The sequence below is a fragment of the Truncatella angustata genome, assembly GCF_020726525.1.
Source record: "Truncatella angustata strain MPI-SDFR-AT-0073 chromosome Unknown BKA67scaffold_2, whole genome shotgun sequence".
Lineage (NCBI taxonomy): Eukaryota > Fungi > Ascomycota > Sordariomycetes > Amphisphaeriales > Sporocadaceae > Truncatella > Truncatella angustata.
In genome coordinates, this window is record NW_025763382.1 from 6,256,985 (window position 1) to 6,283,611 (window position 26,627).

The following is a 26,627-nucleotide window of genomic DNA, read 5'->3' on the forward strand; positions in this document are numbered from 1 at the left end:
ACTGCTCCCGAGGCACACGCCAAGGGCGGCTTATACACAATATTTGGGGGAGAAGAGTGCGCAGTGGGCGCGTTTTGTAGAGAGGAGTAACTTTTTCACAAGGACATGCCCGAGATGAAGGGCCGTTTGAATTGACGGACTGAGTGAGTGTTCTCACTCAGGTCCTGCAATAGCGTGGACTGGCACGTGCGCAGGCTGGAATGTATGTAGATACTGATACCTCCAAAACCCTGCGATGTATGGCTCTGGGAGGCGTGGTTTGCCCTAGTAAGGGACGGTCCCCACGTTAAATACAATCAATCAATCAATCAATCGAATCGCCCAAGCCGGAGGAAGTGTGACGTAGTTCCTCCAATCAGCCACTAGACATGCAATCTAGATTTGTAAAGGATAGATTAGAGAGTATTACCCCACAATATCAAATTAAGCGCTAGACATGCAATCTAGATCTGTAAATTGTAGGGATAGATAAGTGGGGTGCAACCCCACAATATCAAATTAAGCGCTAGACATACAATTTAGATTGTAGAGGATAGGTAGAGTACTAGAGGGTATTTAATCATCGTGGGGCATGTACCGAGACAAGATCGAGGAAATTATAAGCGTTGATTGGTTTGAAGCAGGAGGAGATGTCGAAAGCTCAGGCCTGCTTCAGAGTGTAAGCTCGATAAAGTACTCATTTGAAGGCGCTGGTTGGCAGAAAGCGGATGTATACCTGTACCACTGTGGGTTTTTCGGCCTGGTACCGTAGTACAGATTATACCCGACAATATCCAAACTCAGTGTCACGTTTCCACAGGGAAGTGTACATTCAGGGTTACAAATGATCCGCAAGCGAACTGTACTTGTACCCCCATACCGAGCAGAAATTTAATATGAACATGGTGCCTCGGTCGACAGATTAAGCACAGATCTCTTAATATATAAGAGATCAGCGCAGCTATTTAGACCTACAACAATCGTTGTCTAGCTTAATAATCTCGGGTAACCCAGATTAACGACTTCGGCCACTTAGCTGCTTAGCACGAATCCAGATGACGATTTTCACTATACTCGCCCTCCTGGGTGGTCTGGCCGCAATGCCCGTTCGGGCTCAGACAGCCATCACTGTGTCCATGACCGTGTCATATCAGGAGATCCATGGCTTCGGTTTCTCCCAGGCGTTCGGTAGGGCTTCAGAATTCCAAGACCTCAGCGACACAACTATTCAGAAGGCGGCTCTGGACTACCTCTTCAACACCTCGACCGGTGCCGGATTTTCGATCATTCGGAACCGCATTGGCTCGGGCGGAAGCGGCGACAGTATTGAGCCTAACAGCCCTGGCTCGCCCAACAGCACGCCAACTTATGTCTGGGATGGTGATGACAGAGGCCAGGTCTGGTTTTCGCAGCAAGCCAAGAGCTATGGGGTGGACTACATATACGCAGACGCCTGGAGCGCACCGGGCTTTATGAAGACCAGCGGTAACGAATCAACACCTGGGTAGGTTTCATCATATGAGAACAACACTAACTCATTGGAGGGGGCCTTGACTAATACGCAATTTTTTAGCTACCTATGCGGATCTTCCGGCCACGCCTGCTCTACAGGAGATTGGAGACAAGCCTACGCCAACTTTTTGGTGAAATATGTAGAGTACTACAATGCCGAGGGACTACCCATCACACAGCTTGGCTTCCTGAATGAGCCCGACTACGAGGTTTCGTACTCTCAGATGCAGATCAACGATGACGCCAGCGACGCCATTGACTTCATTCGTGTTCTTAACAAGACTCTCGTCAATGCAGGACACACGGACGTCGGCATCGCCTGCTGCGACACTTTCGGATGGAAAAACATGGCTACGTACCTCAACTACCTGGTGTCTGGTGGTGCCACATCCCACCTGAGAGTTATCACGGCGCACAGCTACTCGTCTGATGCAACCACAAGCCTGAATGCGACCTCGCTGCCCAGGTGGAATACGGAAGGCGCACCGAGCGGCGCGTTCAGTACCACGTGGTACAGCTCGGGTGCCGCCACCGAGGGCTTCACATGGGCCAACAAGCTCGCTGTCGCCATAGTCAATGCCCAGTTGTCTGCATACCTTTTCTGGGAGGGCTTTGAGAACGGGCAGACCCAGTCAGCGTCCCACCTAGTGGACGTGGTCAACGGCGTCGCAACGCCCAGCGCCATCATGTGGGCGTTCGCCATGTGGAGTCGATACATCCGGCCGGGTGCCATCCGTGTTGCCACGTCGGGTACCATCAGCAACGTCATCATCGGAGCCTTCAAAAACACTGATAGCAGTGTTGTCGTCGTCTTCACCAACGGTGGCACCTCCGCCGCCTCGGCCGAGCTGTCCTTCTCCGGCTTCACCCCAAAGGCCGCATCCGCTTGGGCTACTAACCAGAGCAGCACCTTCGCCTCATCCAGCGCCACGCTGGCCAATAGCAAGGTCACCGTCTCCGTCCCAGCCCACGGCGTGGTCACCGTCAAGATGATATAGACAGTGATAGGACGAGAAAATCCCTCACGATTCGCTCCAGCTCGGGGGATTATGCGTGAGAGTTTTCTTATCAGAAACCTACGGCTGAACACCTTGAGAAACCTCAGTCGCGCCATCCTCTCTGCAACAACAAGGATAAGATCATCGTTCAAAGAGACGTTATTTTTGGTGACGGGTGAATTAAAGAGGTAATCGAGATATCAAAGCATGTGGTACAATAACGATACAAATGGAGATGGTGGAAAAAAAGATCATTTTCAACAGGTACCGCGAGACGTGCTTGCCACCAATGTAATCACTGTTGCCTTGAGGTCCTCGCTTTAAGGGATGATAAAACTAGTGTCAGAATGCGAATAAGTCAGCCATTGCACCAGTCCTTCTATTGTTCGCTGCATGTCCAAGCTTAGGTACTATGGATCTAAGATGTCGATTAAACTTGTTAAAGGTTACTTGCAGTCAGTCTACGAAGCCTAGTGTGCGCTAGTTGAGCGCCATACACAAATATGGCCAGTTTGGAGGCGTTATTGGGTTTTGACGCCGTTTTCTGATTTTGCTGGAGCCGATTCCGAGGTCACAGTTCTAACGCCCCTCACACGCATGCTGAATGATATTCTCATTGGAATTCCGTCCTTCATTCGGTGCTAACTATCTAATCGAGAGGCGCAGTAGTAAAATTTAGCCATGTGATCCTAACTTTTCAGTTTTCGTTCTCCATTTTGCTAACGTCTAGTTGGGACAAGCTTAAGACAGACACAGACTCCCCGACCGCCAATATAAGAGGCCCGGCGAGTCTAAATTGCTGCGAGCCATTAAACACCGCTAAGCAGCCGGCCTACGGTATCCACTCTTGCTATCCACAATCGAGATTTGGCTTGTAAGACTGGTGCGAGCGCGGTCATATTGTTAGCTATACAAGCTGACATTAGTTGTTTGTCAACCAATTTGGTCATTCTCTTCACTTACCTAATGTGACTAATCTGTTACTACGGGGTAGATAAACGCGAATAATATAAATTGGGTTTGGTTTTATGTTAATAGGGTATACTAACCACTAATAGAGACCTTGAGGATACCTTTAACAGGTATATTGAAGTAGTGAGTGTTGGCTGTACAATTACTGCAAGGGAGCTAAGTGGGTCGTACGACCTTCGTCCGGGGTTGTTTGGGGCCTGATCATTATAAGGTCTAAGGGATGGAACTTGTAAATAGTCTCCCAGAGCATGCTTTTCATGCTTTTTGGCACGGTCGAGTTGCTAGCTTTTGCAACGGTGCATTCGGAAGACAACGAGAATGGCTCGTTGTCGCTAATTGATACTATTTTGGTCACCAAGTTCATTTTTTCCATTCATTTCTTAGTGATCAGCCTGCGAGTGAACCAGCGAGTTCGTCGTGAGGCTTATAACCTAAGGGACAAGACAGTGGTCCTGGTTCAATATGCTAAACAATAAGGCATGGGCAGTTCACAAGTAATACTTGCCAAATGTTTATAGGCTTCCACTATGGGTAAAATGTATGTTTGGACTGATCACTAAAGTAATGATTCTCTGTGTAGGAAACCCAGTAACTAATATATACATTCATTTCTGCACTAATGTTATCATTGGCGCACCTGTTGTAGTAGCGCTCCTGATGCCCCTAATACTTAACTCCTATTTCTCGGCCACTTAACCACAAATACCATTAAGCCAAAATAGACAAAAGTGAAGATTCACAATTTCTACTCACTTACTGTGGTAAATATAGTGTGACATATATACAATAATCAACGTTAGACCTTGTGAAAAGCAATTTGTAGCAGCACAATGCAAAAACTGCTTTTTATGCATCCGAGCGATGCGACATAGAACAGCTGCCAGATCACAAGACTCTGCTGTCTATCAATATAGGCTAAGTCAAATTTGAAGTTGTCAGAGTCTAGTCGATTTGAACTACTCAAAGAAATGATACGCTGGTGTGACCGGATCGCCAGAGCTCAGACAGAGGTGCTGCACGCTACGGATCCCGCAGTTCCGGCGCTACGCAGGAGCATGCACAGCGTACGCAGACATGGGGGGCAGGACTTGGTTACATAAAGTAGGAATACTGATCCCTATGCTAGAGAAAGGCAGAGTTCAGTCTGTATCACTGTCAACCCGAACTATCAATATACTTAGCGCAGGCGTTGATCTTCTCTTGCTCTGTAGTCTCTCACTTTGCCATAAACCCTCTGACACAAGTAGTACTTCGCGACTGACCTTGAGTCCCCTTAATATTAAATCTGGGTCAATTTTCTCGTTTGGAATTCCAAGTCCCTCAACGGAGGCGCAAGCGGCGAGACCAGCGAGACCTTCTGGTAGGACATAGGCGACTATCGAACTATTATAAGGGCGTGAAGAGCATCTGGTTGATTGTAATCTATACTACGGGCACGAATCCGGAGACAGGCTACACCGGTATACCTCTTCAAAGGTTCGAGGATGAGAGGAGCAGGCATCATAGCGCCCCTTCCGTGGTCTTCCCTGATATAATGGAGAGTTAAAAATGCACCTGCGGATATTGCAAAGGCCTGGAGTTTCGAGAAACAAGGATTATACTATAGTATGTGTCTGGATGGCTTGTTTTTTCTATTTAGATATATGGGCATGAACAATGCCATTTATTTCAATTTACGCGATGTAACTAATACATGCATTGAAATAGGTCTAAACCCCCCCTGATTAGAATACACCTAACCTTAGAACTTCATCAAGCACACACATAGTTTGAGTCGAGTTTCTAGGTGATATACACGGCTGCGCCTATAACTGATCTTACGTGTTAACTGAGATTGTAATGTGATTATGCTAGCTAGGCTAGAACTAAAGCAGCTCGAGGTACCGGACAGCAACAGTCCAGTATCGACCTATCTCCCGAAGTGTATTGACTAAGATAGCAGCCTGGGATGATGGCTTTTGTTCAAGTGCGCGCCCGTGGATCAACAAATGCCTAGCTGCAATGTAGAGCGAAAAGGCGAGCGGGGGACCCAATCTGGTGAGCAGGCCATTGCCTAGAGCAGACACTGCCAGCGTAGCTATATCCTCTACGGCACAAAAGCAACTGTGATTTGCGTCGCTTAAAGAGCCAAAGCTGGACCCGTTTGTAATGTGGCGAATGGCAGATGAGTGCAGTTGAATGGTTGCTGTGCAATATGTCGCCTGTAACATGATCCATATGCAATCTAACGGCTGATCACTCGCTTCCAGGTGCTTCTCGGAAATGTTTCGATATTCTGTTGGCAAGCTAAACTGCCAAGACATAAGTAAAATGTCCAGCTCTTCGTATCGTCTCTGCCATCGTTCCGCGCTGTCTGCAAAAGTGATGTCAATGGGATCCTTGAGGAACCTACAGATTTCAGACAGGATACCAAAAAGTTCGACGTGATATGAAAAGGCCCCGAGGTTCTCATGCTGGTTTGGGATGTGGTCCGGTAGGGTTTCAGAGCTATACCTAGCCTGAAACCATTTTGTTTCCACCCAATGATTCTTGATCCAGAATTCATCGTGGCAAGGCAGCCTTCGTCTAATTTGCTCATCATTTAAGGCGAAGTCGAAAGAGGTTTCCATTGCTACATATCGATCAAGGATATAGATCATCCAGAACAGCCTTCGTCTCGATTCATTTTCAACAAAGGTTTGCGAATCTGGCAGCGTCATCGGCCTCAAGTCGTCGAGAAATATAGAATACGGAGACGCTAAGAAAGAGGTGTTCTCCACAGTTAGACCAAGTTGAGTTGCGGTGCGGGTGATGATGGTTGTGATGTTCCATCCTCCCAACTTGCTGCATCCCCAGTAGAGATCCAATGCCAGGATCAGCAGAGCTTGCAAGGTCTTGAGTGAGGAATTATGTATGCAGAAAAGCAGTACCTTATCCTTTGAGACCTTGTAGTATTGCTCTTTCTTCCCGTCATTCAGGCTGGTATCAGTAAAATATCGTAAAGATATTGCCACGATCGCATGTAATAAAACTTGATCTGTCTCATTAAGTGTAGATAGGCTGAGCAACATAATGAGAATAGGCTCCTTTTGCAATATGGGGCACCACGTATTGATGTGCTCGAAGTAGAGGTTGATCAAAGTGTATAAAATATTGCGAGGTGGAAGGTCACCGTCAATCAGTAGCTGATCCTGTATTTGTATCGCGTCTGGGCCTGGCAACTGGAATACCGACCATGTGGAGGCAGACTCCTGTGTAGTGAAGTTTGGAGGCGTGGTAGATGTTTGTGTTAAGGGCGATATGCTGGCGAATGACATCGACGGCTCAAAGCTATTAGACCTCGTAGAATTGCTAAGAGGTGGCAAGTATAGACTTTTACCCAGGGCGCTTATCGTGTGTGCAGACGGGGTCTGTACATAGAGCGCCCTCTCGACTTGCGAAGTCCCTGTGAGATTGCTATCCCAGGGGTTGGGTGCAGAATCATCACAGATCATCTGGACAGCTATAAAACTGGGATCCATGACGTCGGACCCCGATATATTTGGAACTCCACCACATTCACTTTGGCATTTATCTTCAAGCGACCCCAAAAGATATTCGGGCTTATTCATTCGTTGCTCAATCCCTTTTCCAAAACCAGCTCCGGATCCTGCTGTTTTGTCTCGATACTCGCAGAGGACATTACGACGTTGACACCATCCGCAGGTCGGATAGCCACCATCACATTTCGCCTTAAGACAAGCTTAGCGATTGCTTCTCGAAGCCCCAAGAAAGGAGGAATTATAGGAGCAAGCCTGGTTCTGGAATTAACGTACCCTTTTCATCTTACACGTTTCGCATCTTACGAGGGCATTCTGAACAGCCGCTCTAGGTTTGCAGTGGTCAGATCGTTGACCTGGATAATCTAGTGTGTTTATCGGAGGCATTGTCAAATATTGGTCGTCGTTGTGATATTTCATCAACGAGCCTGCGTGAACAAGGCTGTTTCCGCCAGTAGCGGAGCAAGATGGGGAAAAGATGAAATGATGGAAATTTCTATCGCGATAGATAAGAGCAGTATCGGGTGACTTTTGAGCGTCTAATAAATCAACCAGGCTAATTGTAGGGTAGAGCAACAGGTAGAGCAACACACATAACGCACGTTTATATATCATGCTTCTTCCCTATACCGAAGTCTTGTAAGAGCCGTGGGTGCGACTCAGACGTCAGAATGCCACTAAAACCCGCGCTCCAAGTATGGGCACGCACTCCTTCATCCGTCCATGTGCAAGTTCAAACAAGATGGGCTGTATCGACGGTCCCTGACAGCCCCCGACTTTTAGCACATGTTACCCAAGTCTTACAGTGCTGTCGAATTGAGAAAAGTTGTTGGAGATCCATATTTCATTAGCCGTCGGCTATTGAAATCACAACAAGGATCTCACGACAAGGATTTCACGACAAGGATCCCCCACAAATTCAATTTCCCCTCTTGCGGGTGTCCTCTGCTTTGCCTCAGCCTTTCCCTAAAACTTAAATAATGTTAAAAGGTTTTGGTTAGACTAGGGCACATCTGCCCGGTGGAACCCCCCGGAGCATAACGTTTATAGTATGTCACAGGGAGCGGACAATCGCCACCTTGTCCAATAATGTTCTTTTGATCCCACGGCGTTGTTAGCTGCATAATTCTGAAATAACTGAAATAAGCCGTCCGATGGCAACACTCATATTTCTAATCTTGGTCGCTTAAGTCTTCGGCTCTTTACCGTGTTGAATATCGTATGAATGTAAAACGACAAAGCAATGATTTTCCTGCATCCTCCCAGAGTACGTATGTACATAGGAGAGCAGACTCCAAGAACGTACGCCGGAGAAATTCCCAGCAAATATTGTCTTGGTATATATCATTGGGATCCGAACATTTAGCCGCGGCAACGCCATTGGTGGATTGCCTCCTCACATGGTAGGGACTAGTCTGTAAACAAAGTAAATTGCGACACATGTTATTGTTCTATATCCTGGGACTTAAAGGAATCATTTTTACGCGTCCCGGGCCCGCGATTTCAATTCAATGTGAGTTTCACCTTTTATTATTTGAAAAAGAATCTAGAAACGAGGGTTACCTACCATGATGAGCATCGGCCGTCTTCTATTTGCCACTCTGTTCGTCAGCTGCGTCATAGCAGAGGACGGATTGAATGCCTGGCTCCGCTATGCTCCAATCCCCAATGCCAATTGCTGGCAGGGCCGCCTTCCTTCAACAGTCATCTCGCTCAATACGACCAAAACTAGCCCGGTATACACTGCCGGAGAAGAGATTAAAACAGGACTGAGCGGTATCTTTGGTCTTAACGTCACTGTTCAGCATGAACTTCAGAGAGAGTCCGGCAACGGTTCCGAATCGGCCATCATTGTTGGCACAGTGGATGCTTATTCCTCAGATAAGAAGAACATCCCTCAGCTGATCGATGATGGCTTCTACTTGGACATTCGTGGAGACACAGTCTTGATTCTCGGACAGAATGAGAGGGGAGCCCTATATGGCGCGTTCGAGTATCTTTCTCGATTGGCTCAAGGTGTCGATACCAAAGTTGCCTATGCTTCAAACCCGGACGCTCCCATACGATGGGTCAACCAATGGGACAATCTGATGAACGGTGGAACACATGGCAGTGTTGAACGTGGTTATGGTGGAAGCTCAATCGTAAGTTCTGTGGTCTCTTCATCCAAATCCCGCTGCTGACCATGATACAGTTCTTCTGGGATGGCTTCGTGCGTGATGATCTAACTAGAGTTGCCCAATATGCTCGGATTCTAGCATCCATTGGCATCAACGGAATAGTCGTCAACAACGTCAATGCCAACGCGACTCTTTTGAGCGACCGCAACATAGATGGCCTCGGTCGAATTGCAGATGCCTTCCGCCCGTGGGGAATCCAGATCGGCATATCGCTACTATTCTCATCCCCTCGAGACCTAGGAGGGCTTACCACCTTTGACCCCCTGGATCAGGGGGTCATCAATTGGTGGCACGATATTACCGATACCATATATACCAAGGTTCCAAACTTCGCTGGCTATCTGATCAAGGCAAGCGCGGAAGGTCAGCCGGGCCCACTGACTTACAACCGGACTCTGGCCGACGGCGCCAATCTGTTCGCAAAGGCAGTGAAGCCGCATGGCGGTATTGTCATGTTCCGTGCCTTTGTTTACGACTCTACGACCTTGAACCAGACACTCGATTGGAAAGCAGACCGTGCCAATGCAGCTGTGCAATTTTTCGATGGACTGGATAGCAAGTTTGAAGACAATGTCGTGATTCAGATCAAGTACGGACCAATCGACTTCCAAGTGCGTGAGCCGGTCTCGCCGTTGTTCGCCCACCTTCGTGAAACCGGCAGCGCTATTGAGCTCGAGATTAGCCAAGAATACTTGGGTCAGCAGGCACATTTGGTATATTTGGCTCCGATGTGGAAGGAGATGCTTGACTTGGACTTGAGGGTTGACAGTGAATCTTCTCGTCTGAAGGATATCATCAAAGGCCAGCGATTCAATCAAAAGCTCGGGGGCTACGCAGGTGTTGTCAACGCCGGTACCAACACCACCTGGCTCGGCAGTCACACTGCCATGTCCAATCTATACGCGTATGGCCGACTAGCATGGAATCCTGATCTATCTGCCGAGGATCTGCTCGAATCGTGGACAAAGCTCACATTCGGCCACGACGAACTTGTCGTCAACACCATCAAATCCATATCTATGAGCTCGTGGCCTGCTTATGAGAACTACACTGGCAATCTCGGCATTCAGACCCTGACTAATATCCTTTTGGCCCATTATGGACCCAATCCCGCTTCTCAAGATGGCAATCCTTGGGGTCAGTGGACGCGAGCTGATGGTAACTCTATCGGCATGGATCGCACGGTATGGAACGGTACGGGATTCGCGGGACAGTATCCCCCGGAGCTGGCGGCAAGGTACGAGAAAATCGAGACTACGCCCGACAATCTGCTGCTCTGGTTCCACCACGTACAGTACAATCAGCCACTCAAGTCCGGCCTGACTGTGATCCAACATATCTACGATGCCCACTACAATGGTGCGGCGACAGCCCAGATGTTTACGTCTGCTTGGGAAAGCTTGAAGGGACTAATCGATGCAGAACGATACGAGCACATCCTGTATCATCTGGTTTACCAAGCCGGACACTCGATAGTGTGGAGGGATAGCATCACTAACTTTTACTTCAACAAGTCCGGAATCGCCGATGAGAGGGGCCGTGTTGGAAACTACATATACAGAATTGAGGCAGAAGATATGCAGCTGGACGGCTACAAGCCGTACAAAGTTCTGCCTATCGAATCAGCATCAAAGGGTGTCTGCATTGTTACATCAAGCAACTCCACGCAGGGCACTGCAACTACTACGTTGCTAAACGTCTCTGGCAAGTACAATATGGCAGTGAATTACTTCGACATGGCGATTGGCAACTCTTCCTGGGAATTATATCTAGATGACAACCTGGTGGGAAAGTGGAAGGGCGACGTTGAGTACAATCTTGGAAAGGCCCCAACGCCCTACATTGATGGACAGACCGCCACGAGGATCACTTTTAGGAATGTCGATGTCAAAAGTGGGGCCGTTCTCAAGGTTGTGGGCACTCCCGATGGGTTGGAATCAGCGCCACTGGACTACATTTCGATTTTGCCCCTCGGAGTCGTTGACTGAAAGACTTTCTTAAAGACCACCATGAATAGGGTCCGCCATGCGTTGCTAGCCGCAGAAAATCTGTTGCCAGGTGGTCTCTGCGTCAAGGCCTTTGGACAATCTCCATTCAGCTGTAGACCTCTCAGATCTTCAACTTAACTTGATATTACAAATAATAGATCCAATTCTCTTCGGGATCAACCTGTGATCGACGACATAGTCCATGACATAGTTAATCTAACCCGTTTGATAAATTGATCGTCATACATGCGTATTCAAGGGGAGTAATACCGACATCAAGAACACCATTCATAGCGTGACTGGGCACCATTATTATTAGCCACTGGAACGAAAGATACGGTTAGTTATGTGGACATTAACAATATAAGAACGCCCAAGCGCTAACGAGCCTGGGCCGGTAAAAGCCAGAGCATCACCATGTAGAATAACCTTATGCAGGATGGCAAACATTTTCCCCATCTCACTTAGGTGCGTAACAGTGGGCCAAAGAGAGGGATTTGTAATGGTGTTGTGCTCTTGGCAGTGCCCTCATCCTACAGCTCTTGATCCGAGGCTTTTGTAGACCCTGCTCTCGGAACCGCTGTTGGGCCTGGATGACTCCTGTGTGCAAATTGACTGGGATGAATGTTGTGCCGCATCGAAGGATAAGGCGGGTAAATTAGAATAAAAGTTGGAGAACCCGACCTTCATTCTACCGGGACAAGACCGACAGACACCCCAGGCAGTCCCATGATATTCCACAAACAGCCGCAGCGTACTCGCTTGGCGGATGTTCGCGTCGCCCGTGCGGGACAATGTTATCCTGGCGCCCGAGACGGGCAAGCCGCTTAACGCTGACGACTATGACTGGCGCTTCTTCGTGGCTGCGTGGATGCATAAACGCGGTGGTAGGTACTACTTTAGCTACTCGAAGTGTGATACGCATTATCTCGTATACGCCATGGGAGATAGCCCATTGAGCACTTTTACATACGCGGGGCGGATCCTGGAGCCCGTTCTAGTCTCTAATCTTATCTACTAGATTTTGTTGTAATTATTACAAAATTTCGATAGGCGAATGAGCCAATAATAAGTTATATACTTTGATCATTAACTCAAAGGGGTAAAAGATGAGCTAAGGATCCTAGCGGGCTGTACGTTTACCCCCGTCAATTAAACCCAAGTGAACTGCAATCTTGGTTGCCAAGCGAATCAAGCATAAGCGAACCGCAATCTTGGATCCTGGAATTTCCCCACATCGACGTTACATGCATATAGCCTGGCTATTTGTATTTAGCCGTCCTTTGGTGGGTGCCATTAGCCGCTGTGTAATATCCCAACCAGGGTCCCGGGTCACAACTCAGCTTTCCAGACAGCATGCTAACTGTAATTGGATTGGTGGAAATCTCGGACACATAATCAAATACTATTTTGCCATCAGCCTACTGGTTAATGTCGCCCTCATGTTTTTGATTCATTATGATTGTGATGAGTCGCTGGCGGTAGTTTTCCGAAGTTGTGGGGCCAAAAAATTCATACAGAATAGAATTGACGATGATTTATACCAAAGAAATTAGGAAAAGCGATCATACCAGCATATAATGGGTTGCCACGGTCCTAATATGCCAATCCTGTTCCTTCCTTACGCCACTATATCATTCGCCGGCTCCTTACTACTCGATATTTAATTTGTTTGTAGTAAAGACATACGATGGTCCACCCAACCTCACTCCTGGCTCTGATTCTGCCCTTGTGCTCTGCGCAGTTGGACAATTACGCCAAGAAGGCTGGCCTCAAGTACTTCGGTACTGCGACCGACTCACCAGGACAACGAGAGCGAGCCGGGCTGGAGTCATCGTACCAGACATATGATGCCATCCTCAGGGACGGGGACGAGTTCGGTCAGACCACGGCTAGCAACGGGCAAAAGGTGAGAGCAGCGTACACCCCTCTGCTGGAAAGTCCGACAAACCACTCAAACCGGTGTAGTGGCTATTTACAGAGCCCAAGCAAGGCGTCTTCAATTTCACCGAAGGAGATATTGTAACATCGATCGCTCAGAAAGAGGGACTCCTCCAGCGCTGCCACGCCTTAGTCTGGCACAATCAACTCGCGCCCTGGGTGGGGGCCACCAACTGGACAGCCGATGCCCTGAGCGCTATGATCGTCAACCACATCACGCACGTCATGGAACACTACAAGGGCAAGTGCTACGCCTGGGATGTTGTGAACGAAGCTCTGAACGACAATGGCACCTACCGCAAGTCTGTCTTCTACGACACGCTCGGCGAGGACTACATCAAGCTCGCGTTCCGCACGGCGCAGAAGGTCGACCCAGATGTCAAGCTGTATTACAACGACTATAACATCGAGTCCCCTGGCAGCAAAGCAACTGCCGCTGTGGGGATTGTCAAGATGCTCAAGCAAGAGGGAATCAATATTAGCGGGGTTGGGATGCAGTCGCATTGGGCTGTAGGAAGCTCGCCGACACTGGAACAGACCATTGCGGCCATGAATTCATATGCTGCGGAGGGGGTTGAGGTGGCCATGACGGAACTGGACGTGCGAATCAAGTTGCCGGTGAATGAGACGAGTCTGGAGGCTCAGAAGCAAGCATACAAAACCGTAAGCTCCATGCAGACCCCCTCCCCCTCCTTTTCCTTTCATTACCTTCTTAACGGTTGACCGCTAAAACCCATGTCAATATGTAGGCTGCCGGAGCATGTGTCCAAGTCGAAGCCTGTGTTGGCATCACAATATGGGACTTCTACGACCCCTTCAGCTGGGTACCAGTCACCTTCCCCGGCCAGGGATCCCCGTTGTTATGGTTTGACAATTTCACCAAACACCCCGCCTACTACGGGATCATCGAGGCTTTCGAGAACAAGACGACCGACCAGGGCTGCAAGGGCCCGAAATACCGACGCTCAGGCGGGATCTTCAGGAAGAGCGTAAACATTTACGATTAACAATAACGTCTTCTTATTGCCTGCGGATGTGTGTGCGTGTGTGTATGTACTCGTCTTCAATTCTTGCGCTTTGGTGTCATGGTTATTGGAGTAGTGACGGAGCTCCAAAAACTTACGAAAGGTGATGTTGAAGAGTAGTCCGGTGTGCACTCAGACGGCGCCTAGGCGCTGGCAAAGCCTATACTTGCAAATACACGTGGGACCCAGAAATACACCCTTCCAATGTCGGGAATCTGTGCTCCAAGGGTATTGGCTTTTCCCAAATAGACAATTACATGGCTCCCTGTTCATAGGCTAAGCGAGACACTATTTTTAGGCCATCCGTACTGTAGGACTCCTTTGGCATGCACATTCTCGATGAGATCCTCATCTCAATGGCGAGCAATAGGACTGTTTTCAGCGAAAGTACTCAGCCACAGCGATTGAGGAGATCGTCCAAATCAGGAAGGCCTAATAGCTTAAACCCATGATATAGTACTTAAATCTAATGGTGAAGGACTCCGCAGCAGTAACTTTAGCTTATGGCCAAAATATTGGGGGATTGGAGACGCAGATACTTGACAAGTGCTTGACGGCAAAGGACTTACCACTCCACAGAGCCAAATCACGGCTCTCGAACCAGCGGAAGCCAGCCAAGGGTACAGCCGACATATGTCCACCCTTGACGACTCAGCACAAGGTTTTGAGAAGCCCAGGCCAACCTCAAGGTCATTGTCAAGTCCAAGAACCTCGTGTCTTTGTCCAGATCAAGAAGATAAGGCAAGACAGCATCAGTGGAAATCAAACACAACCGATGCACGAGCACAAGGCATACAAGACTCCTGGTGCATTTACAGACGGAGACACTCCGGGGAAGCTTCACCAAGCAATCTCTCGGCAGAGGGTACTTCCGATGCATATAGGGCCTCCGTTGCAGACGGGTCCTCTTTCACCATGAACCTCTTCTCCAACACATCTTGGAAAGTCACCACAACCCACTCCTTGATGGCTCTAAGCGATCCTAGCAAGACGTACACCGATGTGATGCTCTCCGTGGTCCCGATAATTATAGGACCACGCACATGGACGGACGTCCCTATATCACAAGCGAAGTATATTCGCCGAACTTGTTCTACTTCCTGAATCAGGGTTAGCAGACCAGACGTGGTCGCGGGCCAGCGCCAACGAGTGAGCGACGTAGGTCGTACATGCGACTATGCCAGGCCGTAGTCCATATACCAAGCTGCAAGAGAGGGTCTTGGTGAGGGAGCCCCGGTTTCGTTTCAATTGACATGACAGTGAGACTGTTCTCGATGGGTCGGTAGTGGGTCTGGTTAACGGGAGCTATGCCGCAACAATCTACATGTTGATGATGCGGGAAATCTCTTCTTGGAGCCTTGCAGTCTTTGGCATATCCCTGACCAGCACGTAGTCGACCTTCCTACTGTCACCACAGTTGTCAATTCTAGATATAGTCGTCTAGTCCGTCTGGCGATGCTGGGAACCCCGACCCATACTTTTTGCCGAGACTAATGACTATAAGTCGACACCGTGGCCGTGCTGTTGGCGGCTGTTGGCTGCATTGGAAGCGAGTCGGCTGCGATCGAGGCGGTCGTGACGATCTCGTAGTGGACGCTGACGTTGTGTCGAAGCAAATAATGGCTCATCGCTAACCATATTCGGGAGGCCACAATGCTCGAAGTGAAGACCAGTTCCAACAGTGGCGTATGGACGTGATTATTCCAGGTTCTCATGTCGCTCTCAGAACAGTGCCTCTGCGGCCTTCGGCATGACTTTGCATAAAGACTCGTATTCCGCTAAAGCTCTGGTCGAGCACCGTCCATCGCGTCAGGCGTCTCAAACGAATGTGCTTATGCCCCATGCTGCTTCATCATCTGATCACGGAGCTCGAATGATATGATAGCCTCTTTCTCGGTCGCATTGTATATCTGCAAGTAGAGAGGACTGACATCATCTGTCAGTCTCTCAAGGACACGGGCACCAATAGGAAAGCCTTGTAAGTTGACCGGCTTCAGGAGTTGTTCGAAGATGGACTTGGTCTTCTTAGGACTGCTTGACTTGGGTCGCTTTGGTTGCCAATTTCGACGATTCCGCATTGGGAAGATCGGTCGTGGTGTTGTCCGCTGCTCTACATTGATGATCGCACATTGCTAACAAGAGCACCAGCAAGAGCACAAGTACAAGCATATGAAGAGGTAACAATACCTGCGCTACCTCCGTCTTCAATAGCTCTCTTCCGCCCCGTAGACGTCGCGGGCATGTCCATATGGTTGTCGGTCAGCGCAGGACCGCTAGGAACAGTGGTGGGATCCGCGCCGTCAAGACCACGGCATATAAGTTTAGCAGGAGGTCCTTCAACGGACTGCTGAATAAGGTCGATCCAGGACTGTATTCGGCGTTGGCGATCCTCAGACATTTGCGACGCGGCTCGGGAGCATTGGTGTGATGCACCAATCGACTTGAGAACGTTGTAATGAATCAATCAACAGAATAAGGAGATAATCAGGTCGGGCCGGCTGTACATTAGGCTGATTTGCGTATTAAGCAGGTTGCGACGTGCGATAGTCGCATTCAGCTGAGGTAAACAAAGTATCGTGATTTGTAGCGCTGCTACGAGCGCTACGAGGCACTTAAAAGGTACAAAGCTCGCACGAGCACTGCCGTGCAGCTACAAATTGGTACTGCAATACCCCGTAACTGCACCACTAGTGACCGAAGCGAAACTTTAAATAAAGCCGGTCGCACCTCCCGTAAAAAAGAGTTCGGGATATGCGAATAGGTATTTCTCGACGGAGGTTTCGGTGTGAAAAACTCTCCATTAAGGTTTCGTTGAATGGCAAACATTATAATCTAGTAGCTCCGGCGGCCTCTAGCACGCTTCAGTATATTCCAATTCTAACAATTCCGGCAGCCTTTGTACAGGGTGCTCTAGCCGTAATGGTTCTTTAGCCACCTTTTATCTGCGGCCTAATAATGCCATACTGTGACATTCAAAAACAATGGGCCCACCGTCAATAGAACGATGGTAATCTCAGGGTATATATTCGTTGCCACACACCCCCTAGGCCTTGCACCCCCCCAGTGGAAGGGCTATATGTAACGGCCATTCTTAGGGAATCGAACTCTAGACCTCTCCTTGTGCTCAGGGATTTTGCGCCGCTTCACCTCTCAGGCCGCTGTCGCGCTGATCCTCCCTCGCTGTCTCGCTGATCCTCCCTCGGAGTCGCTATTCGGTAGAATCGCCATTTAGAAGAGTCGAGTGTGTGCGATGCGCCTTACTGTACGAACTAGTCGCACTCTCGGGCAGCTATCGCCGTAGGCTCTTGTAGCCGTACGTACAACTCATCTGTTTTTGGCAGTATGGAATGCGCGCCCTAAACCGCAGCGCTAACCGGACTCATAACTATGACAGTTTCTACAGTTAATGTAGAGGACTGTTGTAGTGAAGGTCAGGTGTAATGCACTGGAAGGAAGAGCCTAAATCTACTCGAGCATAGGATAGTGAATACGGTGCTCGCATGAGCATGGGATCGCAAGTGTAACGCTCTAAGCGTGAAATGATAGTATAGGTACTGTCAAGTAGTATATAGAAGTCTGAGTTCATAAAAGAGAATATCGGTGTACAGAAAGTGGGCATATACCCACTGGCTCAGTCACGTGATCACCACTTCCCAAGTTTGGTGATCCGTGAGCTCGTCACCTTAGTGTACGGAGTGCTCTCCGTACACTATGGCCATCTATAGTCATCCATATTGCCACACATACAGCTACAGTGGAGCATGTGACGATCCATGCTGAGTGGTCTGTGCGTTGAAGGCTGCACACTGCCACCCCCCATTGTATTTAACTGCGCGTTGCGTGAGAAATTCTCAACTCCTCAGCTTTAGAGTTTTCACAATACATAGAGTATACAGCAAGTAAATTTTCGTACCGCGTCCCGTGACAGAGCCTCTAAATCAAAAAGAGCGAAACTGAGTTTACTCACCAGTACCGCGCTATTCTCAAAGTAGGTTGGGTGGGCGGTACTCGGAAGTACTGTATGAGGCAATTAAAGAGCGGGTATGATAGTCGGAAGAATCTCCTTGGGAGAGTCTGATATGGCATTATTTGCTTTCTTCGTCTTTAACTAATATGTGATTTAGAGTGAGGTTGACGTAAAGGGGGGAAAGAGAGCATAGGGGTGTTATTGTTTGGAAGAGGATGGACTTGAGCAAGCAAGAGATAGCAGGTTGACTTCTATTTTATTGATATTAAAAATACGTATAGCTACTATCTGCATCTGTCCCTCAATGTAGTGATCCAGACCATATTGTCCCCATGTTCCAAATGACTGACCCGTCCAAATCACGCCCTATATGCAAGAGTAATCATAACACGTAAATTTGTGACATGTTCTAGCTCGCTAATTCCCGTCGATCTCACCATTCCATCCGTGTCCTAAGTTTAACCCTATACATCCAACATGCTCTTGATCTGCTGAGGCTGAGCAGTTAATGAAGCACCACTAGTGGTACTCCTGTTTCTTTCATTAGTTCCAGGACGATGCTGTGAGCTTCGTCCGCTAATGGCGTTCGCTGGCACAGAACCGTTGAGTGATTCCACTATCGGTGATGCACTTGGAAACAACAGCCCTGCGGCCAACTGCACCGCCCGGTCCGAACTCCGTGCATTCGACCTACCAGAATACGGTGTGTAGGGTGGAGGAGGTCGCTGCCCATTTGTGCGGATGCTGCTCGAGATACTGTTGGTGCGTTTCATCTCATTCATCTCGATAGGCGCCGCAACGGCAATGGCCTTTATCTCTCTCGCTCTCGTTGCAGCAGCAGCTTCGACGTTTCTCAAGGTAGGATGCCCACCACCGACCTCGCGAACGTTGCGCATGATCCGATCCCTCATGCTCAAGGTATTGGTATCGCCATTTATGCGCTTCCACCATGCTGGCCTCCGTACGAGACCCAATTCTTGATTGATAGCCGCACTGCGCAGCCTACGCTGCTGGATGAGAGCTTGATCCTCGTTGGGCCGTATAAGGCCAGCGATATTTTGGATTGTCAGAATCAACAAGGCCGGCGCATATCCACCAACGTACATGGCTACTAGGTTGGAGGCCAGCTTGAGGGGTAATAAGTTAAATTGCTACGAAGCGAGACTTTGATATGCCACGACTGTCAGGGAAAGTGATATGAGGAGCACAAATCGGAAGGGCATAGAACCTAGGCCACCGATAAGACGGTTGAAGAACCCTCGGTTGCGAGGCTTATAATGCCGAATGGAGTGCCATAGTGAAACAATAATGGTGAGCTAATACATAAACAGACAGAATGCTGCTGCTTTGAACCGGGCATCGGTACTTATTGGGGCAGCAAACTCGGCAGTCTGATTTGGAGAACGCTGGAGTTTAATATTGCCCCAGTTTCGAGGTATAATCAAAAAGAAGTTCTGTGGTGTGATTAGTTATGAAGACATTATAGAGCCTAAGTGTACTCACCGTCCATAACCATAGATAGAAGAATAACGGCAGCTATAACTCAAACATTCCCCTCCGGTCCGATTGCGAAAGCACGAAGGAGCTTGGGTTGATGTATTGCCTCTCCATCCAGCTTCCCCAATGGCGAACGGCTTCCTATACAAGAGCCATAGTTCCTATTTGCAGGATAAACCAGAAGAAATTGTTCAAGACGATTGGAAGTTCGGGGGAGGTAGAACCGGTCGACATCGAAGCCGGTAAATAGCCCTATCAAGGCGGCGCTAGCCCCGAATATGGCCCAATACCATTGCCAACGCCTGCTTATAAGATATAATCTCTTTTCCACCAGTAGATATAACTTGCCGTGCTTGGTCAAATTGATGAATGTAAAAATTAGGGTTAAGGCAAACATCACGGCGAATGCCAGACCTACGGCGCTACGGGCTTTGATGGGACTTATTAGGGTGTAACATAATGTACTGTTGATGAATAAACCATTCGGGTAGAGGAGGGTCGGAGTGTACGGCGCGAAGGTGAGCAAGCACTATGAGCCGTTGGATAGGGTGCCATTGTCGTAAAGTGTATAGTTCTAATACTCCAATGTTGTCAAGTTGAAATGAATGCCGCTAATAACTATATCGGTGGAACTAGAACCGATGAGCTCCCGGGCGTTGAATTTTAGACATTGCGAATTCAGGATTTTATAACTCGTTCTGCGCGGGGGTGTTAACATCTTGCAACAACGGACGAAAGCTTCGGGCTATTAAGTATGTAGTAAATAAGAGGATATCGCCTATTGTTACCTTATCTTGGCGATGTCGTGACTTTGATTATAGAGTATTACATTTGGATGGGTTTGGATATGAGATATAGAAACACTCCAAGAGAGCTTGAAAGATAATATGTTTTGAGAATCGAGAAATAAACAGAATGCATTTCATTTAACGAGGTTTAAGTAGTGATTGAGAACTGAGAAAGGTATGGAGGCTAAGCGTGGATGATTAATTTTAAAGAGAGGTTCTTGCTTGAAGCTCTAAGTACCTTTATGTGGTGGTATGTGCGCATAGTGCTTGGTAACATGTGAGCAAGCTCTTGTATCATACATAACAGAACTCTCTTAGGGGCATTGATTATCCAGCTTGGCCACCTCCAAAACTCTTATGGTGAAAGGAGTGGGATGAATCTGAAAGTGACGAGGTGTTGTTTGCTGACATCATGTTGGCCTGCTATCATTAATCAATTTCGGATTTGGACCATCTGCCACGTACCGTCCGCCGTCATTTACTACTATCCTTACACGTACACGTATTATCGACGGTACTTCGGCTTACTGAATAAAGTGATCTTATCCGTCCTAAGACCAAGATAACACCAATAATACGAGTAATACGAGCCAAACCTATGCCTCCATCGGGCTGCCTCTAAGTACCGTGGCCGTGTCCAGTGTAACTACTATACTAGGGGCTAGAAAATGAACCGGAAGTATAGGGTGTTGGGTGTTTATGCTAACTGGATATGCTAGCTATACAAGACTATTAATAATTGTAGGTACTGAGCAGTGATGCGGTTGGAGTATAACTGAATTTAGAAGAATAGTCGCCAAAACTTGATAGGCTTTACATATAAGTAAGATAGATGTTTACATTGATTATTAAGGTAATGGCTGTTTAGGTAGAGTAGCAAATGCCGTCCTTAATATATCCTTTCATCCCTTTATTAATGGTTCCTTAATCAGTTGTGCTTAGCAGTGATCAGTGTTGCTTAATTAATCAGTTTCCTGGCACCTAGCTTGCTCCTTATTTAATACCTCGACTGTCACGTTGAGTTAGCGTCAGCTATCCTTGTTTCTTTTTCTCGGCGGGTCTGGCTGCCAATGTGGTCATCTAGGTCTTCGGCACGGACGGTGGAATACGAAGAATAGTGGTCGTCTCTGATTTTGTTAACGGTGCGTAAGGGAATAAGGACAAAGCAGGAGGGGTTATCATTTTGGAACCGTGGTCGGGGATTAGGGAATATTACATTAGGGCAAGCTCTCGTATGTATTTGACAGAATTCTCTCGGTAGCATCAATTATCCGCATCTATAAACCGTACCCGAACTTCGCACACCTTATACTTTGAGCTTTCTTTGTCGTACAACTATTTATACGTGAGCCTATAGGAGCAACGCACTAATCACCTGTCATGAATACAATATGGCATTGTTCGTAACACCACTTTTCTTAATAGCGCATAGTTCAGTAGGTCACGTGCATCGCATTACACTAACTTACATGGTGGTGCTCGGGAGCCAAGTTTAAGGAGTCAGGAACCTTTTATTACCGCTAGCGCTAGAAGTTCGGGGGTCGCCTCCGCTAGTCTTGTAACGCTCTCGATTGGTTGTAACGGTTTTAGTTTCTTAAAGGCATTGCTCAGTGGGCTTAGTGGTAAGTAACCGTTGTTGTGGCTTCCCTTCTTTATAGCTGGAGGCCTTCCATCTGCGTAGGTATTATGTAGAGCATGCGGTAGTAGTGTCGTGGAGGAGCGGCATGGAGAGCTGTTGGTCTTTTAGGAAACAAGCTTTCGGCCTCCACGGTCTAAATCCTTCGCCTAAATCCTTCGCCTAAATCCCTATGGAAATACAGACTGACGGTCCTAAGCTCCTACATCACGTTAAAGTGAATACTACAGGAGCAGGCCTATTAGAGTTACCCTTGTTAGATAGAAAATTCACGGCACAGACTAGGTACATATATTGGTGTTTCTACTAAGAGAGCACTATAGCAAAGTACTAGTAGACCTAGCTAAGGTAAATCTAAGATCTAGTTAATCATAGTAGTCTTAGTGGAGTTGAGCATAAGTGGCTTGGCAGTACATAATACTACGTACAGGTACTCTCAAATGGCAACCATTACTTAGCCATGTTACTAAACGTACCGTATTTCGTGTGCAGGATGATCAAAACACCTAGTCCTATTCCGGGGCTGAACGGCGCTGCCACCCCTTAGCGCGAGAAGGTAAAACGAACATACTGCCTTATTCAGAAGTCAAGGTCCAACACATTTAGCGCTATTGAAGGCCAAATGCACAGGCCATCACCTCTCACCACAACTTTTCCACTACTTGAACGTAAGGTTTGATATCAGCCGCAAGCGTAGTGGCGGCGCCGATCAGCGCCTGAATAGGACCAAGTGTTTCGATGATCTTAAGACAGTATTACCATACCAGGCCATCTATCAGCCTGTCACGAATGTGTGCCAAGCGATCCATCAGATTTACCCGGCTACGAGCGATCAATCCAAACCCACCGGCTGTTGTGTCCATTGCTAAACGATGGCCTAGCACTCGGTATCCCACTCTCATGACTAGTGATTCGATAGATGTAGAGGTGGCATTTGTAGGTTGCCAAGATTATAGGGAAGCTAATTGTCAGGTGCTTTTCATATAGTTACATTTCAGGTACTTCCAAATGGCAGGAACCACCCTACTGTCAAATTATGAATAAGGCAGTTAGGCCCCCGTAACCAAGATTAGACACTTTGCGCGATTTAGCGTACGTGACACAACGAATCAGATCTATTGAAAACAACCAGCTTTTGGGACACGTACCAGAGATGAGGAACTTTTTGGGACCAACCTATGGTGGCATGTGCGTCTTTCTCAAATTGGTTGCCTATTTACCCCAGATTTCTCGTTGTCTTTCCAAGAAGCCAAGGTTTTTAGTAACCTCCACAACACCTATCACGCATATTAAGTACACGCGCGCCGTCTCCCCCATCTATAATCATCAAAAAGTCGGCCTTCGGCTCCCAGAAACATCAATTATCGAATACATCGCAACTGTTCGATATGCTTCCACCTCTTGCTGCTCTCGGCATTGCTGAGACAGTCTTCTACGCGCCCATCGCGCCGCTTGCCGTGTATCTAGTGCACCGCAATTGGCCCACACGCCCGAGGGTTGCGTGGTATCCTTTTATTCTTCTAAGCCTTAGTAAGCACGGATAGCTGAATCATACTTTGGCTACACTATTCCTTTGCTGATGATTTCCAAGTGCGCCTTGCTGGCGGTCCAGTCATTATCGCTTTGGCTTATGACTTGACGAGTGAGGGTCTCTTGATTGCAGCTACCATACTCCTCAATGTCGGGGTTATCCCGTTGCTCATCGTAAACTTCGGTTTCGTTCTAATTGTGTAAGGGAGTCTGCTTGGAATGAGTTATACTTATATTGACACCGCTCGCAGTATGACTGACAACTTGAGCGACAAAAACCGCATCCTTTCTTTCGCCAAACTCGTTCGTATTGCCCTCCTGTTTGCCATTATAGTACTCGTTACTGGGAGTTCTATGGCTACCTCGCAGCCAAATATCGCAAGAATACTCCAATTGACAGGGTACTCTGCATTTGGCGCTATTTTGCTTGGCCTTCTTAGTACACAGCTCGTATTTTGGAGTCATCGACATGAATACCACGCAAGCAGCCGCACAGTAAGTACGCTAAAGATGACTCAATTCAAAATGCAACAGCTGAATTTGTACCTCTAATCCCAGGTCTTAGGTGGTGCCCTTGTGGCAGCACCGTTTCTTATCGCTCGAAACGTCTACGCTCTTTTATACTATGGTACCAACTACTACAGCTCCGTAGGCAATGGGCTGCTCGAGTATCATACATCCATATGGAACCCAATAGTCGGCTCTACGGTTCTCTTCGCGCTTATGGCTTTGTTGACAGAGGTAGGCAAAACATTTCCGATACATGTCTGCTGATATGGACTAACCCGATCTTAGTATATTGCGATATGTATCTACTTCTACGTGGGCTTCTCCCTACCTCCTGATCGAGGTGTTGCCGTAAATTCTACCGAGAGGGACAAAATAACACGAAGTGGGAGGAGAACCAGACGTTACCGTACCAGGCGCCCCCGAAAAATATTCACCTAATGTGGGCTGGCGATAAGACGAAGCCTAGCGTTGTTGCCTTTTGCCCTCGAGGCCATGGTTTCCGAAACGTGGGCCTAGACTGCAGTAGTATAATTGAAAAGTTCTTTTGGCTTACATCTCAATGAGGGGGATGTTAATTGCAATCGGCCAAGAGTGAAATAAAGGAACTGGACGAAGGGTTAGTAATAATAGTAGTATGATGATGATGATGATGGTCAATTTATTATCCATCCCAGGTCCTTAGTGCTCCTATGCAGACATTTCGACTACGTGATAAGCTGTGATACACTCATACGGTGCAATAGTGATCCTCTCGATATCTGGGAGGGGCATCGGTCGGGTTGTGATTTGACAGGCCGAGACGCTGAACTTGGTGCTGTGTGTGGTTACTTCAGAGGAGCCTGCCTTTCGCTGCCAGTCAGTGAAGTACAATAAGCGAAGATACATTAGGTTGCTGCCGCTGATGGCTAGGTCGGCTTACCCCCAACGTCCTACACGCGACGCGTTATATCCTTCGAACCACCGAACGCATAAACGACTCCATCGCGATATAGCTAACAACGGGTGTGGCTTTCCTGGCATGGCATGTAGCATTGTCTGTTGTCGGTGTGTCAGTTATGTGTCGTAAAACGCCACTACTCTGAAGGTACTTTGGGCAAGTAGCATTCTAAAAGCTTGGGTTAGAGACAGAATCGCGCTTCTAGCACGAGGCACTTTCAGCACGCGCCGGTGCCAGTCAACATGGCCACCCCTGTTCCTGGACTCCGTAATCAACTTCTACTCGTGTCCGGATGCTTATCCCTTGTTCTGTCCAACCTTAAATCCCCTTGACTGGACTTAGGAGTGCATAAAAGCATAGAGCTATACTATGGACGGAGGGATAAAAGTGGTTGAAACTCGGTGTGGACGACTGCATATGGGCGTCGGGAACAGATAGATATTGACTGCCCTTAATAATGAGTACATGGTTGGCCTGCTAGCCGATGACTCCTCGAGCCGAGCGGTCCTGTTCCGTTCCAACGCTATGCTGTCTGCTCTTCTTGAACTCATTCGCCTAGACCTGAGGATAGCTGAACTTTGGCTTGCTTTTGGTCACTAGTCTTCTACCCTGCTCCAAGGCAACCCGGCTGATGCCGACGACGGATCTGTCTGGCTTTAGCCATTGCCTTAGCTCTCAGTTCCATGTGCGCTTTTTGAGCCAATATGCTTTGGCTTTTCCGGGTCTTGTCTCTTGCTCAAATGGTTGCGCAAAGGAAAAGCCATCGCTATTAGGATCGTCTGTCTTTTAGAGCTTAATGTCAGCGACGAGCTCGCAATCAGATATGAACTCAGACTCAGAGAGGGCCTTGCCGTCGGTGCCCGAGTATAAAGATTCCCTGGCCGACCCCAATGAGTCTTTAAGCAACGCGGATATCGCCGAAGTGATCTCGGTCCTTGATTCTAACGATTTTGACAGCGACGAAGAAGGTGTTAAAGATCTTGATTATATGAGACAGGCTTGTTGAGGATGTTGGCGAGATTCAACCTTAGAATGCCAATGATGTTGTCAAGATCACTGCCTAGGTTAGGACCAAATCAATCAATATAAGACTAAGCTTTAATACGATGGCTCAGACGAGGAAGAGCTCTTTGGCGGCAATATTTTCCTGTGGAATACTATCGATAAGGAATAAATAGTATGTGTTGGAATATGGTTATCCGCGGTCTCGCACGACCGTATAGTCTAGCTCGTTACCGGCGTACTGACGGCAAGCCACTACAGCCACACCGTGGCTGTCGGAAGCTTGTAGCCGTATAGGCCAAACCCCTATCTGTAGATCGCGTACGATAGGAAGAATCCCTTCTTCCTTTCGTACGATAGCGCTGAATAGATCTATTTGTCGCCCACACTGTACGGAAAGAAATGAATGGAGAAGCCATTCCACAGGAGCGTATATTAGAAGGCATATAACGAGTGGAGGAATTACTATAGGGTGTAGTTCAAAGCTTCCATCTAGCAATAAGGGACGTGGAACAGGCAGGCAACGCCGAAATTCTGGACAGTAACTGGACAGATGTGAACCTTGAAAGCCTTAACTTTACGTGTGTGTAATCCAATCAGAAGATAGTCCTAAGTTCTAAATAGAGAGTGGAAATTACTGCAAAGCG

General features: G+C 47.9%; 7 protein-coding genes across 7 annotated transcripts; 4 read left to right on the forward strand and 3 right to left on the reverse strand.

Moving 5' to 3' along the window:
- Positions 1–1,079: 1,079 nt before the first annotated feature.
- BKA67DRAFT_512551 (glycoside hydrolase family 5 protein) lies at positions 1,080–2,489 on the forward strand (the record flags this gene model as incomplete). The annotated part of the gene is made up of 2 exons (XM_046097484.1): positions 1,080–1,483; positions 1,553–2,489. The coding sequence occupies 2 exons, from the start codon at positions 1,080–1,082 to the stop codon at positions 2,487–2,489; spliced, it is 1,341 nt and encodes a 446-aa protein (XP_045962382.1).
- Positions 2,490–5,285: 2,796 nt separating this feature from the next.
- BKA67DRAFT_557296 (fungal-specific transcription factor domain-containing protein) lies at positions 5,286–7,814 on the reverse strand. The gene is made up of 2 exons (XM_046102237.1): positions 7,256–7,814; positions 5,286–7,171 (listed from the first exon to the last, which is right to left on the reverse strand). Exons 1-2 carry the CDS (start codon positions 7,592–7,594, stop codon positions 5,327–5,329), a joined length of 2,184 nt encoding a protein of 727 aa, XP_045962383.1. The 5' UTR covers positions 7,595–7,814; the 3' UTR covers positions 5,286–5,326.
- A 640-nt stretch (positions 7,815–8,454) lies between these two features.
- On the forward strand, positions 8,455–11,368 carry BKA67DRAFT_207283 (glycoside hydrolase superfamily). The gene is made up of 2 exons (XM_046095463.1): positions 8,455–9,123; positions 9,174–11,368. Exons 1-2 carry the CDS (start codon positions 8,548–8,550, stop codon positions 11,145–11,147), a joined length of 2,550 nt encoding a protein of 849 aa, XP_045962384.1. The 5' UTR covers positions 8,455–8,547; the 3' UTR covers positions 11,148–11,368.
- A 1,295-nt stretch (positions 11,369–12,663) lies between these two features.
- BKA67DRAFT_620330 (family 10 glycosyl hydrolase) lies at positions 12,664–14,102 on the forward strand. Its single transcript, XM_046105473.1, has 3 exons — positions 12,664–13,056; positions 13,116–13,751; positions 13,838–14,102. The coding sequence occupies exons 1-3, from the start codon at positions 12,838–12,840 to the stop codon at positions 14,093–14,095; spliced, it is 1,113 nt and encodes a 370-aa protein (XP_045962385.1). The 5' UTR covers positions 12,664–12,837; the 3' UTR covers positions 14,096–14,102.
- Positions 14,103–15,945: 1,843 nt separating this feature from the next.
- On the reverse strand, positions 15,946–16,511 carry BKA67DRAFT_533325 (uncharacterized protein; the record flags this gene model as incomplete). Its single annotated transcript, XM_046099679.1, has 2 exons — positions 15,946–16,223; positions 16,301–16,511. The coding sequence occupies 2 exons, from the start codon at positions 16,509–16,511 to the stop codon at positions 15,946–15,948; spliced, it is 489 nt and encodes a 162-aa protein (XP_045962386.1).
- A 2,033-nt stretch (positions 16,512–18,544) lies between these two features.
- BKA67DRAFT_591275 (uncharacterized protein) lies at positions 18,545–20,627 on the reverse strand (the record flags this gene model as incomplete). Its single annotated transcript, XM_046104691.1, has 7 exons — positions 18,545–19,188; positions 19,246–19,308; positions 19,414–19,534; positions 19,584–19,616; positions 19,659–19,718; positions 19,756–20,106; positions 20,604–20,627. 7 exons carry the CDS (start codon positions 20,625–20,627, stop codon positions 18,545–18,547), a joined length of 1,296 nt encoding a protein of 431 aa, XP_045962387.1.
- Positions 20,628–23,189: 2,562 nt separating this feature from the next.
- Positions 23,190–24,842, forward strand: BKA67DRAFT_557303 (uncharacterized protein). The gene is made up of 5 exons (XM_046102238.1): positions 23,190–23,531; positions 23,593–23,731; positions 23,783–24,026; positions 24,090–24,272; positions 24,327–24,842. Exons 1-5 carry the CDS (start codon positions 23,390–23,392, stop codon positions 24,477–24,479), a joined length of 861 nt encoding a protein of 286 aa, XP_045962388.1. The 5' UTR covers positions 23,190–23,389; the 3' UTR covers positions 24,480–24,842.
- The last annotated feature ends 1,785 nt before the right edge of the window (positions 24,843–26,627 follow it).

Coding starts and splice junctions, on each gene's coding strand:
- BKA67DRAFT_557296 (XM_046102237.1), bottom strand. CDS start 7,594: ATGATATATAAACGTGCGTTATGTGTGTTGCTCTACCTGTTGCTCTAC. Junction 7,172..7,255: donor AAACGTGTAAGATGAAAAGG/GTACGTTAATTC, acceptor GCTTGTCTTAAG/GCGAAATGTGATGGTGGCTA.
- BKA67DRAFT_207283 (XM_046095463.1), top strand. CDS start 8,548: ATGATGAGCATCGGCCGTCTTCTATTTGCCACTCTGTTCGTCAGCTGC. Junction 9,124..9,173: donor GTTATGGTGGAAGCTCAATC/GTAAGTTCTGTG, acceptor ACCATGATACAG/TTCTTCTGGGATGGCTTCGT.
- BKA67DRAFT_620330 (XM_046105473.1), top strand. CDS start 12,838: ATGGTCCACCCAACCTCACTCCTGGCTCTGATTCTGCCCTTGTGCTCT. Junction 13,057..13,115: donor CGGCTAGCAACGGGCAAAAG/GTGAGAGCAGCG, acceptor AAACCGGTGTAG/TGGCTATTTACAGAGCCCAA. Junction 13,752..13,837: donor AGAAGCAAGCATACAAAACC/GTAAGCTCCATG, acceptor GTCAATATGTAG/GCTGCCGGAGCATGTGTCCA.
- BKA67DRAFT_557303 (XM_046102238.1), top strand. CDS start 23,390: ATGCTTCCACCTCTTGCTGCTCTCGGCATTGCTGAGACAGTCTTCTAC. Junction 23,532..23,592: donor TTTTATTCTTCTAAGCCTTA/GTAAGCACGGAT, acceptor ATGATTTCCAAG/TGCGCCTTGCTGGCGGTCCA. Junction 24,273..24,326: donor TTATGGCTTTGTTGACAGAG/GTAGGCAAAACA, acceptor ACCCGATCTTAG/TATATTGCGATATGTATCTA.